Source organism: Nannospalax galili, unplaced genomic scaffold (assembly GCF_000622305.1).
Source record: "Nannospalax galili isolate Female #2095 unplaced genomic scaffold, S.galili_v1.0 scaffold786, whole genome shotgun sequence".
Taxonomy (NCBI): domain Eukaryota; kingdom Metazoa; phylum Chordata; class Mammalia; order Rodentia; family Spalacidae; genus Nannospalax; species Nannospalax galili.
The window spans coordinates 277,664-292,387 of NW_008355774.1; the positions used below are offsets into that span (position 1 = coordinate 277,664).

General features: G+C 49.6%; 1 protein-coding gene across 2 annotated transcripts in view; it reads left to right on the forward strand.

Annotated features, from left to right (window-relative positions):
• The window catches only part of Cacna2d2 (calcium voltage-gated channel auxiliary subunit alpha2delta 2), a 116,910-nt gene that overhangs the window by 32,234 nt on the left and 69,952 nt on the right, over nucleotides 1–14,724 (forward strand). For both annotated transcript variants that reach the window (XM_008853102.2, XM_008853103.2), the window contains exon 2: nucleotides 10,985–11,101. In XM_008853102.2, coding sequence (XP_008851324.1) covers nucleotides 10,985–11,101 — 117 coding nt within the window. The remainder of the gene's footprint in view (nucleotides 1–10,984; nucleotides 11,102–14,724) is intronic.

Genomic DNA, 14,724 nt, shown 5'->3' on the forward strand with positions numbered 1-14,724 from the left:
TTCAAACCCAGGTCTTCTGCAAGAACAGCCAGTGTTCTTAACCGCTGAGCCAGCTTTTATTTATTTATTTATTTATTTATTTATTTATGTTTTCAACATGTTCTACGGAAGATGTAAGGGCACTTACAAGGATACATAAAATTCAAGAAGAGCTCATAAACGGAAAGTAGGAAAGAAAGAAAAATGAAAAACTAGGGGAGGGCATAAGATAAAGCTGGGAGGTGCTGTCAGACGAGGTGATCAGGATGACTCAGGCCTGAGTGTTCCTCTTACACTCAGTACCCTCAGCACGGGCAGCTTCAGCTTGGCTCTGGTGCCCACTGCCTCATTACTGCCTCATACTCAGACCTTGTAATCAAACTGTATCAAAGACTTAGGGGATGAACACAGTCTCTCCTGGGTCCTGGCTCAAAGGCTACTGTTGACCAGGCCATGTACTTACTCCCACCAGGTCCCTCCACATCATTAGAAGGCTCTCTAGTGGTGTGTTCAGCAGGAGAAATTAGGGCTGTGACCTTCAGGTAGCCCCAGCCATCTGGAAGCAGCAAAGCTCTGTTGCTTAAAGCACTGCACGTGTTTTAAAGTGGCTTCAGAAAACTTCTTGAGGTATGGATGGGGGGCCCATACAGCCTTACCTGGAGCTGTGGCTGCCAGTAGCGGTTTTTTTTTTTTCTATGAGCCTAAATGCAAAATATAAGCAGGATCTGCAAATGGCTACCTGGGTACTGGATATGAATGAGGTGAGGTCAATGTGTGTGACATAGCAAGGTCAGGCACACATGCTTGAAGCTGTCTGTAGAGATAGGCATGGAACAGAACCTTGAGATGACCTTTTCTCAGAGGGGCCCTTGATACAGTGGGTGACTGCAGCCACCACAGAGGCTTAGTTAGCTCCATCTCTGCCTTATGTCCTATTGCTATCATGCTAAGGTCTAATGTTTTCACAAGAGCATCCAGCCCAAGGGCTCTGGCAGTCTCTTTCATGATCAGGGCTATTACTGGTGCTGTCATTATTTGGTGACACCTTCAGCAGAAATTCTTAGCAGTGAAGGATATAGCCTTTGAAGCCAGAAAGTTGGTCCTTGAAGGACAGGCAGTGCAGGCCCCACCCAGGCCCTGGAGAGCAGCCCTAGAAGGCCAGAAGTACCCCCACATCTGATTGTCAATCTTGGAGGAATGTTCAGGACAGCCTGGCTGAGGGTGCTTAAGACTGTGTGGACTCTGAGAGGGAAGGCTCATGCCAAGCCACCTACTTCATAAAGAGCAGGGACAGTATTCAAATTCAATGTCTATACCTTCTTGGGCATAAGTATAGAAGACAGGGAAATTTCACCTTTGGACAGATCCTAACCCCTATGGCACCTCTGTTTCCTCATCTGGAAGATGAATAAGGGAAGTCTGACTGAGGACTCTTAGGGCAAGGTTAGTTTCTGACCATTCTGGAGTCCTGGGGGACCTGCTCAAGCCCTGAAGAGGACTGCCACTAAACCCTCTGTGCTGGGCCATACCAGCAGAATGGAGATCATGCAGGAAGAAGAAGCAAATTTTGTCCTTTGCTCTCTGGCTTCTAGAACCATACTTCGGGCCAGGCTTCCATTCCATCCCATGAGGGAATTGGGGGCGGGGTGAATTTCTGCTCCCTTTGGGCTATGAGAAATGGGCATCTTAGATGAGAGCTGCAAAGCCAATCAGAGCTCCAGCCCACAAAGAGTACATTGGGTTTCTACCCACCCTGGCTCCCAGACCCCTTCCAGCCCTTTCAGCACTCTGCTCCTAAGAGGCATATGGAGACCTTACTCCAACCCAAGAAATAATGAGGCACAGAAGAGGAAAGGGTTAAAGAGGCCAGGCAGAAAAGCAGTCACCAGGCTGGTCTCTCTATTAGGGCTGTCAGTGGAAGAGAAGAGCTGTTTGTCTGCTCTGAGGACAGGGTCTTCATCCAGCAATAAGCTGGGGCAGAGTCACCTGAGGCAGTAAATTAGGGGTACAGGGCAGACTAGACTTGTCTGGTGGACAGAATGACAATGATGATGATTCTAAGAAGCCCCGTGTCACTGACACCTCTTTTCATAGACTCTGGCCAGTTTCTCTGGCTCCCAGAGCCTTGGTTTCTTCAACTGTAAAATGTGAATAGAAACTATGGGATTGTTGTGGGACTTGGGGTTATACACCACAAGGAGGGCCTTGTCATCACTATCATTGTCCTTCTATGGCTGAGAGGCCCAGGATTCCTGTTGGAAGAAACATGAGCCAACTGGGTGGGAAGGCAATGGGAGACAGTGCAGCCAGGGTGGGTGGCAGGGGGCACAGATGCCGACACAAACAATCTGTTTCCCATAAACATGGGCGCCCACACCAGCCGGCCGCCACCCAGTGACTTCTGTGAGTTGGGAAAGTGCGGGTATGTTTACTCGCACTCCCCCGTGCCAGCTGGTATGCTGGGCACAGCTTCCCTCCCAGCTGCCTCAACAGCCTGCGGCTCTCAGCTTAGGGAGGAGGGGCTCGAGCAGGGCCCCCGGATCTGCCTGCAGTTTGGTTCACCTCAGGCTCCAATTGTCTTACCGCTGATGTACTCCCAGGTCAGATTCAAAGGAGAGGGTGCTGAGAGTCTCCATGGCAGGTGTCCATGTGGCTAGGCTGGGTCGGAGCTGTCTCCTCTGCTCTTCAAGCTGCACCTGTCCAGGGACCCCTGTCTTGAATTTAAATAACAGGTGATTCCCTCCAGTGGGATTTACATCCTTTCCTTCCACACTCCAAGCACCTTCTTGGCATCACAACACACTCCAGACGGATGGATCCATGTTGCAGGTAGGTACTGTTGCATGGGCTCTATTGTTGGATCCACGTCCTGGGGATACTAATGTATTTCTGTCTCAGGTTTCTCTGCTCTGTGAGCATGTCTGAGCTTGGCAGTGGCAGTTGTAAGAAACCAAGTCTTCCCTGTGAAGTTAGGGCAGATTATTGGCTGTGAGGGAATTCCCATGTCACTATATCACCCATCTCCAGGTCCAATGGAACATTTTGGATCAAAGAATGATGGGATCTTAAAGTTAAAGGTCTTTTTTAGTAAACACTAAGTGACCCATGCCAGAACTATAACTTGTGACCTTGGAAGTAGGTCATGAGTGGCTTTGACCATGAAGATTTTGGTACTAAAATACACTGAAGTGTGCTCGCTCTCCACTCCCCATTGGAGTGGGCCATTTGTGGTTGTCATCTTTGTAGTAGGGAGATAGCTCTCCATTGAACTTCTCTCTTACCCCTTCCCTGTCCCACAGCATTCCCTCAGCACTAAGAGAGGTAGACCCTAATGTCATATAGGCATATGGCCATGGGAATACCGTTATCTAATGATGACAGCTCTCCACTACACTAGATGACAGTAGGTGATCCCTTCACCTCCTTGAGATCAGACTTGGATACTTCCTGTGGCAGGGAACTTGCTCCTTAACTAAGCAATGCTTCCAGAGTTTGGGAATCCTGGATATGAGAAAGTTCCTCCAATTTCCCTGAGGTGGCATATGCTCTTCTGTTCACTGTAGCCCTTAGGAACCTTGAAGAAAGAACCTCTCCTTTCTGGAACTGAACTGAGTGATGGAAGCAGGAACTCTTCCTGTATGAGACCGTACAGGCCTCAGCATTGAAGTTCTCACACTAAGCCAGGCTTGGAGTTGATGGATAATCAGGTTTGCTGTAGTTTTAAAATCACTGTGGCACAAATGTGGTAAATGCCCTATGATTTCAGTCCTGTGGAGGCTAAGGCAGTAAGATCTGAGTTAGGGGCCAGCCTGTGCTACATGATTGCAAGGAACCTGCCTCGAAAAATTAACTAAGTAAATAAGTCAGTTTGGAAATCCACACCTGTTTCAGAGGAGCAAAGACAAGACTACACTCAAGAATGGGCTCAGCCTTCTCTGAGCCATATGTGAGGCAGTCCTCATGGAAAGAGGGACCTTCCCGAAACCACCATGGGGAAGTTGTCTCTGACTGGCCCCGGACCAGCTAGGAGGATTTGGCTTATTGTTTTGTGTTGGGTTTTGTGTCTTTTGAAAAACAAGAGATTGAGCCTTTTTATGACATGGATTTTACAGCATAACGAGGCAGCGTAATTTCCCATTCTCAGCAGCAAGTGCACTTTTTACACTAATTGCATAATTAGACATAATGTACTAATTGCGGTAATGGATGACAGTCAACTAAACTTTAACTTTAAAAACAGGGAGGCGTTGCTGGGGGGGGGGAGCTTTGTGCCCCCGAGAATTTTGTGAAGGGGAAACCTTGCGGGTAAAAGCTCTTAGAAGCTGCCACTTAGGGCCCAGGAATCAGAAAGCCACTGGGCCTTTTCTTCCCTGCCCCAGGCTCAAGTAGTGTACAAAAAGAAGCTGTGTCATGAATGTGGAGTGTCCCATGGGAATGTTGGCTGTGCAACTAGGGTGGGGCCAAGGAAGGTAGTACTGTTAATGAGCCACCAACCCAGGGGGCCATGTCCTGTCCTCACTTGCTGCAGAGAGTCCTCTCCTGTATCTTGTACAAGACTGTATTGTACTGGCCTGGTTATAACCCATCTGTCTGTGATCCCCTCTGGACAAAGTGTTCATCCCAGGCAATCTCTACTCAATATGAAGGTGAACTATTAACTATGTGACAACCAGTGTCACAATATACAAACCCTAATTGTGATGGGACACCCTATATAGCTGACCCACCATGGAACCAACACACCATGGGATTGTGGCAGGTGGCCACATAGGAGTCTTACGTGGCAGTTGGCAAATGTCAGCAACTGAGGAAGCCTGGAATTGAGTGTCAGAGAGCCCAAGCACCGACTGTGCTCTGAGGGCTTCAGGGGCCCCTTGCCCTCACCCTACTATAAGTTATGTCCCCAGCAAGAAAGCTGCCTGGGGAGTTCAGAGAGAGAGAGAGAGAGAGAGAGAGAGAGAGAGAGAGAGAGAGAGAGAGAGAGAGAGAGAACCTAGTTTGTCCCCAGAGCACCTGCATTAGGGTTTTCATGCACCTGATGGGACACCCTCTCAGTCCCAACAGGGTGGGGCCTGTGCCAGATCTGTCATGGGTGCATTCATTGAGAAAGAACCCCAAATACCTGGCTATGCATCACTCCTCCCATCTTCAAGGATGATTAGTGGTTATATCATAACCCTTTATAAAGACATGAAGATGGCTAACAGCCTGCTGTGGGTAAGGCCCAAGCCTTGGCATGGCTCTGCTCTGCCTGGCTAGGGACCTCAAACTGGTCACTGCCTGAACTCCATTCTCCGTACTCCTTCCTGGCCTTGAGCTACCAGTGACCCTCACTCAGAGCTTCTCTGATCTCTGACAGCCCAATCTGGCAGTCAGCATCTACTCTCAAATGCCAGACCCCAGGGACCTCTTCCCCACTGTAAGCCTATGAGCACAGCGGCCTAGTCTGCTATCTGTAGTCCATTTGCTGCTCTCCTCATTAGGAACCTGGTGGCATAAGGGTCTGAGCAATTAAGACACCCACCTGACTGCTCTTAGTGAGACGAGGTAGCAGACACCAAGAAACGTAGTAAGAGAGGGTATAGGGAACAGCTGATCACCCAGTGATGCCAGACTCAGAATGGGGGCTGGGATGCTAGAGTGCTAGCTGGGCCCCACGCTGAGCCTGGGCCTTTGAGGAGACAGACAGAAGCAAAGCAAGCCTGCATCAAATCTTTCTCGTTCCATTTTCTTTCTGATTTAATTTTCCAGAGATTAGGGCCCGTTCACCTTCGCTGTGGAGAGGAGCCTCAAGAATGTGCCTGTTTTCACTCCCAGGACTATGTGGTTGGTTAGAGGGATCTGGTTGATTCTGCCAGCTCCTCCCCTCTTACCTGCCCCTAATCCTTCAGAATCAGCATGTCTGATGACCAAGCCCCTTTCTGTATAGCCAAACCCCTAGTTTATTCCTTATGCCCCTTTTCCAAAGGCCTCACCTTCTAGTTTAGAGATGGATGCAGAGGACAGAACTGTAAAATTCCCTAAGTCAAGGGCTTTGGATCAGACAGACCTGTTCGGATTCCAGCTCTGCCGTGGAGCTTCACCTCTCTGGCCAACGGTGTCTTTGCCTGCTAAATGAGAATGACAAAAATGGACTCTCCTCCAGGGCCATCGGGGATTAGTGAGGTCAAGTATATAAAGCACCTGCCCAGGGTAGCCAGTGGGGCCATTTCTGTGGCTTCTAAGGTCCGTCCTCCCCACCTCTCCTCTTTCCCCTCCTCCTTCTCCCCTCCCAACCTCCTCCTCACCTTAGGCAGCTTGCTCAGGTCTAGGCCCCACTGTTGCCAGCTTTCTGGGACTTAGTAAAATATTTCTGATTGGAATCTGTCCATGCCACTTGTCTTGAGGACTTTTGTCTTTTATGGTATTTCAATGTTCCCAGCACTTGGGGGCTGGTAGCAGCTCAACTCCAGTTCTTGTCAAGGATAAGCCTGGCTCCCTCTGCCCTGTAAGTGTCCAAGTTTCCTGTCCAAGGTCACTGTTCCTGCAGGCATCCTCCAGACTCACCCTTCATTTACATGATGTTTATATTATGCAGCCCTAGAAACAGGAAGCTGGGCAGAGGGTTTATGGCCCCCTGAAGAGACCTCAGAACTAGCACAGGTGCCCTCAAGGAAAAAAGATCCCTCCATTAATTAATGACCATAGGTAGGGGCTAGAGAGATGACTCAGTTGGTAAAATGCTTGCCACACAAGCATGAGGATCTGAGTTGGATCCCCAGCACCCTTGTAATAGTTGGATATACCTGTGGAGATGGGAGGATCCCTAAGGCTTGCTGGCCAGCCAGTCTAGCCAAATCAGAGAGCTCTAGATTCAATGAGAGACCCTATCTTAAGAAATAAGGTGAATGATGTACACCTTTAAACCTAGTACTCAGGAGGCAGACGCAGGTGGATTTCTGTGAGTTCAAGGCCAGCCTGGTCTACATAGTGAGTTCCAGGCCAGCAAGAGCTATATAATGAGACCCTGTCTAAAATTAAAAAAAAAAAATGTGTACAGCATTTGAGGAAGACACCAGACATTGACCATTAACCTCCACATGCACGTGCATATACACACGTACACATACATGCAAACACATTTTTTTTTTTGGTCTTTTTGAGACAGGGTTTCCCTGTAGCCCTAGCTGTCCTAGAACTCACTATGTAGACCAAGCTGGCCTTGAACTCACAGAGATCCGCCTAAGGCATGCACCACCACGCCCAGCCCTCAAACACATTTTTTAGAAATAGTTAAGTGATAGAAGTACTATGATATGAGGTACAGAGAGCCAGGGACTCCTGGAACAAGGGATTCCAAACGGCCCCCTAAACTGTCCCTACTGCCTCAGTCACCCCTGCTATCCATGTTTCTCAGCCCCTCTACCACTGTCTCCTTCCCTCCCCCACATGCCCATCTGCCTCTATCTGCTTTCCTGCCTAGCACCCACCTACCATCTCCTGTGGGATGAAGCCCCTACCCACCATGGCTAGCTTGAAGTTGCAACAGCCATGTACCCTTTGGCCCCTTTATTCTCCTCCATCTAACTGTCTGGAGTTGGTAAGGACTGTACTGCTGTGGGAACTGTTGGATTTTTCCCATTAACTCTCTGGGTCAAGGACCACAGGCAGGTATGTGGTCCTGCTGTGGTTATTGAGGCCCTTTACCCTGTGTATCCTAGCCTTTATACCATGTCCCAGCTGCTCCTAGGGATGGGGCTGATGCTGGTGAGGATCTAGCTCTGGGTAAGGTCGAAGTCCTGCACTAACTCTGGGTACCCTTCTAAGCCCATGCTAGAAAGTGACTCCCTGGATCAAATCAACATAGAGCTGACCTATCTCCTGGGGTGGGGCCATCTGCTGGTCTGTGCCATTCTATCTCCCTTGGTCTCAGGGCTGAGCTCAGGGCCCTTCCAGGGGACAGGGCAACTGGAACAAGTCCAAGGGACTGTTGAAAGTGTGAGACATCAGGGACCTGCCATTCAGGAACTGTTGCACAACAGGGCCTCCTTTGGGGTTAGAGATAGGCTGTCCTGGCAGCTTGACCAGCCTCTGCCATTCTGGGATTCTGTCCTCATTGCACCAGAAACCCCTTACAGCTCATTTTCCTTCCTCGCTCTAGACAGGATTTAGACTGCACAGGAAGACAGAGAAGTAGGGGTAGCATGGGCAATGATGGGGCAGTGGTAGTCAGCCTGGACTGAGACCCAACGTCTACCAGAAATGGTCCAAAGAGGCTTCAAATGCAAAAAGATGCTGTAATAGGGCTCCAAGGCACACACAGCTGCTGGCAGAAGTGTGGAAGAATCAAACCTAGACTCTAATGCTCTACTCTTGAACACAGAATTGGGCATATACCTTTGTTGAGTGTCCTCTGCACACAGACATGATGCTTGGGGAGACAGCAAAGGAGCTGGCTGTAACTGTGTTCTATCAGTGGTGCCCTGATGTCTGGGCTTCTCTGTTATCACCTCCAGGTTTGAGGCTGAGGTGTTAGGGAGGACAGGATGACTGGGGGAGGGAGTTGAGAGGAGAGTATGGAGTCAGGACTTGGACAAATTCCAAAAGAAAGAGATTGTCTACTCAGGAATGAAAGCTGATGGCTTTAGACAGCGCTGGCAGGCAGATCTAGCAGGGAGAAAATGGGGGCAGGGAGGGGACTGAGATTACTTCCTCAGAGTCCTGATGATCTTAAACAATAGCAGTAGTGGCAGTACTACAGGGTCCTCAAGGCATGAATTATGTTTTGTTGGTTGGCTTGTAAGGTGAGGACTGCCATTCTTAGTTAATATATTGAACCAGAGGTGAGTCAGAGTTGGATGACTTTTGACAGAATTTCAACTTAAGTCTTGCATCATCTGTTGGGGACTTTAGGATGTAGCTGTGACACTGGGAGATCACTTCCCTCTGCAGGGCCATAGCTCAGCCCAATAGCCACATAGGCTTCGAAGTGTACCCTGGACCTTGGAGAGGGCACCCCAGGCTTCCAAAGGAGACATGTCAGGAGACTAACTTGGTCCAGCCTCAGATCTTAGGAATAACCTTGGCAGGTGAGTCTAAGGCGTAAGAACTTCATCCTTTGGCCCTGAAAAAGCCAGGCAGCTGTGCCCCCTACTGACACAAGTAAGCTGAATGCTGCTTCAGCAGAGTAGCCCAGACCACTGCTACTATGCACCCAAGTGGCTGTGAGCTGTGGTCCAAGTCAGAGGAAAGGGGGGCAGGGATCTAATACCTCAAGGCCTGAGAAGGATGGTCATGGAAGGTGGGAGCCCTGGCTTTACCACTCAGTCCTATGGCCAAAACTGCTCTCTCTTGTCTTTGATCCTTGGTTTCCTTAACAGTAAAGTGCAGACAGCCTGCATTTCCTCATAACCTCCAGACTCTGACTCTTCTATTCCTTTGCCTCTATCGCTGAGGACCTCAGTCCAGAAGCAGAGCGTGGAGCCTATGGAACACCCTGCCCTGGTGTCCACTCAGGGCTCTGTCCTCCTTGGCCATACAACCAGGCCCTGCCACTCATCCCCTAATTGCCATGGCTCTGTAGGAAGGAGCGACTTCACCACAAATTATTTTGTTCTAAGAGAAGGACAAAAAGAAAAGAGAAGCCGGGAGGGATGGGGGTTGGCAGGAGGAAGAGATTGCCTGAGCCTGCTTTATGCACTTGCTTTAACCCTTGGACTGCCAGGCACTGGGCAGGCAGCTGGGGAGGGGATCTGCCAGCCCCCAGCCCGTCCTCCTGTCAGATGACAGAGTCCTTATCTCCCACCGTCTTCTGTCACTCTCTGACCTTATCGCTCCCTGCCTGTCTGTTTCTCATCAGCTGCCTCTGCCACCTCTTTATTGCCCCTCATCACCAGTTCTTTCTGTTTTCATGGCCCCACCACCCCCCACTTCTGCATAGACTGGTGCCATGGCTCAGTCATGGCAGCCAGCCTGCTACCTCTAGTGGTAAAGGAGCCAACTTGGGGTACAGACCTCCTGGGGTCACTTGAATGGATACATGGAATCAGTCAGGCTTGGAGACACACATGGGTGTATAATGCATACATACGCATGCACATACCCAAGACTCCAAGCACAAACAAAGACACCTACAGAAATCTGCTTCTGACACTCACATACAAACCCCCATGCTGTGTCTAGAGCACCTAGCCTCACCCATCCCAATCCCAGAGTGCCGGAACATGCTTGTAGATGGCTATGTGAGTCATGTCACACATTTACACACTGTCAATTTATACCACTTGTGTGTGTGCTCAGACTCCACCTCCTGAGGAGAAGGAATGGGTAGATTAATTCCCCCTTCCTGGTTTCTGCATCCATATTATGTGCCCTGAATGGCAGAGAAGCCCCAAGGGGCTCCCAGAGCTCTCAATAGTTTCTACAGATAGCCTAGGGCAGCACCAGCAAAAAGGGCACATGCCTGAGGCCATGTAGAGGGGTGGCTGTGTATATGCACACATAAGAGATTCATGTGTGGGTATGGACATGTGTGGGTGTGTACATGTGTGAGTATGAGAGTATCTTTATGTTTGGGCTGTGACTGAATGACATGTGCTTTTCAGCTCCATCCCCGCCACCATACACCCTGCCTTCTGCCTCCCATCCAGTCCACCTCCCCCTCTGCTGCTCATAGCTACTTTGAGCTATCAGTGCTATCAGAGGCTACCACTCATGGTCCCTGAAGGGGGGGTCCCTGAGGTCCAGTCAAGGCAATTATAACTTGGACCCATCAACCACCAACACTGGCCACCAACTATCCCACATTGGATACTCATCCCAGATGCAAGCTATAGAGCCCCAACCTTGCTCTCCCCTGAGACTTCAGTTTTAGCAGTCCATGAGGCCCTGGACTCTGTGCTTGCAGGGACCTAAATCAGGGCCCTATCGGGGTGAGGAGCTGAGTTATGCAGAGGGACTATGAGGGGCCATGACATGGGCGTGATGGACTACCCTGGCCTCACCCCCAGTCTCTGCTTCCTTCCAGATCTACAAGGACAATCGGAACCTGTTTGAAGTACAGGAGAATGAGCCTCAGAAATTGGTGGAGAAGGTGGCAGGGGACATCGAGAGCCTGCTAGACAGGAAGGTGCAGGCCCTGAAGGTAGGCCAGTATGTTGGGGGAATGGGGACATTAAAGAGAGTCAGGTGGAATGGTGCTGACTGAGGGCAGTGTTCCAGCCATCCATTGTCACAGAGCCCTTGGCTGTCTGAATTTTGGCAGGGAAATCAGCAGCAGGGCTGTGCCTATGGGACTGTGGGCACCTGTGGCCACACAGTTTTATTTGGGGTCAGCTGCATGAGGGTAATCTGAGTCTCAGACCCAGGCCATCTTGCCTTTCCTTCCTGCAGGGCCTGGAATTTTCTTATTCCTCTTGGTCTCCTGGTTTGTCTGTGGGTGGCAAAGTGAGCACCTGGTCAGAAGTGACCTATTGTAGAGTTTGCCCCTAAGTGGGCAAATCCCTGCAGGATCTGATGGGGAAGGAATGTTGAGGAGCCATGGATTCCCCACAAAGGCAGCAGTAGCCATATAAAGCCTGCCTGCTCTGTTCCTTCTGGGCCTCCATCTTCCCATCTATACTTAGAGAGGTTGCAGCTTGAGGCACTGGGGTTCTAAGGGTAGCAGGACCTGCCAGGCTAGCCTGACAAAGCAGGCAGATAGACCCCTGTTACTCAGTCCACTCCAGGGACAGCAGGTAAGGAGGGCTTCTCTGGAACTACAGAGTGCCCTAGTCAGTTCATTCATAAGTAATAGGCAAGAGGCATCCATTCTGCCCCCAGATCAGAGGCACTGCTGTAGCCCCCACCCAACCTATGTGGAAGATAGCAACATCAGTACCAAAGGAAGAAATCTTCATAGACCCTACAACATGGATGGACTCAAACACATCTGCCAAGTGAAAGAAGCCAGTGACAAAGGCCTCATTTGATCCTGTTTCTGTGAAATGTCCAGAAAAGGCAAATTCATAGAAATGGAAAGTGAGCTTACTGGTAGCCAAGGGCTATAGGGAAGGAGATAGGGCAGGGGCTCCTGATAAAGACAGGGTTTCTGGGGCTGGAGAGATGGCTCAGGGGTTAAGAGCACTGACTGCTCTTGCAGAGGACCTGGGGTTCAATTCCCAGCACTCACATGGCAGCTATGAACCATCCTTAACTTCAGTTCCAGGGGAATCTGAAGCCCTTTTCTAACGTCCGAGAAATTGCACGACACAGGTGCACTCACATACATGCAGGCAGTATACTCCTACACATAAAATAAAAATAATAAATAAAATATTTTGAAAAGACAGGATTCTGCCGGGCGTGGTGGTGTATGCCTTTAATCCCAGCACTCAGGAGGCAGAGGCAGGCAGATCTCTGTGAGTTCAAGTTCAGCCTGGTCTACATAGTGAGTTCCAGGACAGCTGGGGCTACAGGGAGACCCTGTATAAAAAAGACAGGGTTTCTTTTCCTCAAATATTCCAAAATTAAATTGCCGTGGTAGTTGCACATCTCTATACTAAGAGCCATTGAAATGTATGTTTTATGTGACTTGATTTGCTATTAAGTCTTAATAAAATATAAGCACATTTGTCCACAACTATGGCTAGGGTCAAGTCAAGGCAACTACTACAGCCCAGATCCCCAGGGTCCAAATCATCCCAGAAAAGAATAGTCCCTTTCTCCTGTAGCTGGACCCTGCTGTACCTCACAGGGTCTTCTGCTTGTCTCTGTGTGATCAAGCATCATGGTAGAGAGTGGAGCTGGCCTCTTGAGGCTAGGGGTCCAGAGAAAGTAGGCTCTGAGGACCCAGTGTGGACCCAGCAAGCCCAGAGCTGTACCTAGAGATCTCAGTCTCACCTGACCTTGGGGATCTCCTGGTCACAGATGTGGGGAGTCAGTTGGAGGCAAAGCCAGTCTTCAGCTGTAGGTCAAAATGTCAGTTCCTAGTTGTGTCAAACCATGTGTTCACCCACCCAGCCAGCATATCACACCTACCCGCTGCCTCTCCCAAATATGCCTCATCCTCATTCTAGACTCCTGGTTAGCACACTGCTTCCTAGATTTGCTGCCCTCTCCCAGGTTATAGAATATGGCTGCCTTGCTCAAACATTTTTTTAAAAGATTTGTTTATTTTTATTTTTTGGTCTTATTGAGATAGGGTCTCCCTGTAGCCCCAGCTGGCCTAGAGCTCGATATGTACACCAGGCTGGCCTCAAACTCACTGAGATCTGCCTGCCTCTGCCTCCGGAGTGCTGGGATTAAAGGTGTGCATCACTACACCTGGCAAGATTTATTTATTTTTTAATTATGTGTATGTGTGTGTCTGTCAGAGTAAGTTCCCACAGAGGCCAGAGACCTTGGATCTCCTGGAACTGGAGTTATAAGTGGTTATGAGCTGCCTAATGTAGGTGCTGGGAATTGAACTTGGGTCATCTGCAAGTATAGTTATGTATTCTTAACCACTGAGCTATCTCTCCAGCCCCACTCAAACCTTTTTTTTTTTGAGAAACGGTCTCACTGTGTAGCCCAGGCTGGTCTCAAACTCCCAATCCTTCTACCTCTGCTTCCTGAGCTAAGACTATAAGCATGTACCACCATAGCAGGCTTGGTAGTCCAAATTAGTATTGATATCTGGTACATGGATGGAAGGGACATCCTCAGGCCTTTAGGCTGTCACTCCCAGACTTCAGGACAGATTGCCTCAGCAGAGGCAGAGCTATGCTGAGTGGTGGGAGTGACAGCCTCCCAAGCCCCTGCCATGTTCCTCAGGAACCACAGACTGGAGTCATTCCCTGGCCCCTTAACCCAACACTAGAGGAGCAACCAATCCTAACAGCAGATGAGATGGGGCATGACCCAAGACTTAGACTCTTGATCCCAACTGTTCCCTCTGTACCCTGCATATTAGACCCTGCCCCAGGAGACAGACAGACTGCCTCAGCCCATTCCCTGGTACACACACAGTCAGTGCCAAATACAAAGGGAATTTTAGTGGGAAAATGATGGAAAAGGCACCCACCGACTTGGCACTCAATATGTGGTGAGTCTACCCTGAGTCATTCTCACAGTAATCCCAAAAGGAAATCTCTGCTACTTCATCTTGCAGAAGGGGCCACTGAGGCTTGGAGGTCCCAAGCATCAGGAAAGGATGCAAGAGAACCAGGATTTAAACACAGGTCTTTCTGACCCTGAGCCAGGCCTGTGGCTCCCCACAATTCCCACTTTGACTACAACTTTTACCATCCTCGGCACTCTCCTGGCCAGTGACCTCCTTCTGCTCCAGTGAGCCTGATTCCAGACTCATCCTACTTTACCAGAGGAGGGAAGGTCTACCTACCCTCTTGTTTGGGACGTTCAAAGTGAGCTTTGATCTTCATTATGTTTTAAATTTGCTTTTAATCAAGTTTCTTCTTTTCTACATTTGTGTGCAGCCTGAGTGCACATGAGGGGAGGGCTGTTGGGGGTCTGAACTCCCATCCCCCACTCCATTGTTCCTTTCCCCCTGGACCCTTTCCCAATAATCCAATTTAAATCCATTGCTCCAGTCTGGAATTTTAATTTGGGGCTTACAGAGAGGGAACTGAGTAGTGCGGGACAGAAATTCATTGTATCATCCAATCGGAGCTAATCAGATTTTTCTCCGGGCTGTGCAGGTGGATCTGGGGCCAAGAGTCAGGTAAAATTAGGCCGGATCAAGGCGTTGCAAACACAGGCGAGCAGCATCCCCAGGTCCAGGAACAAGGT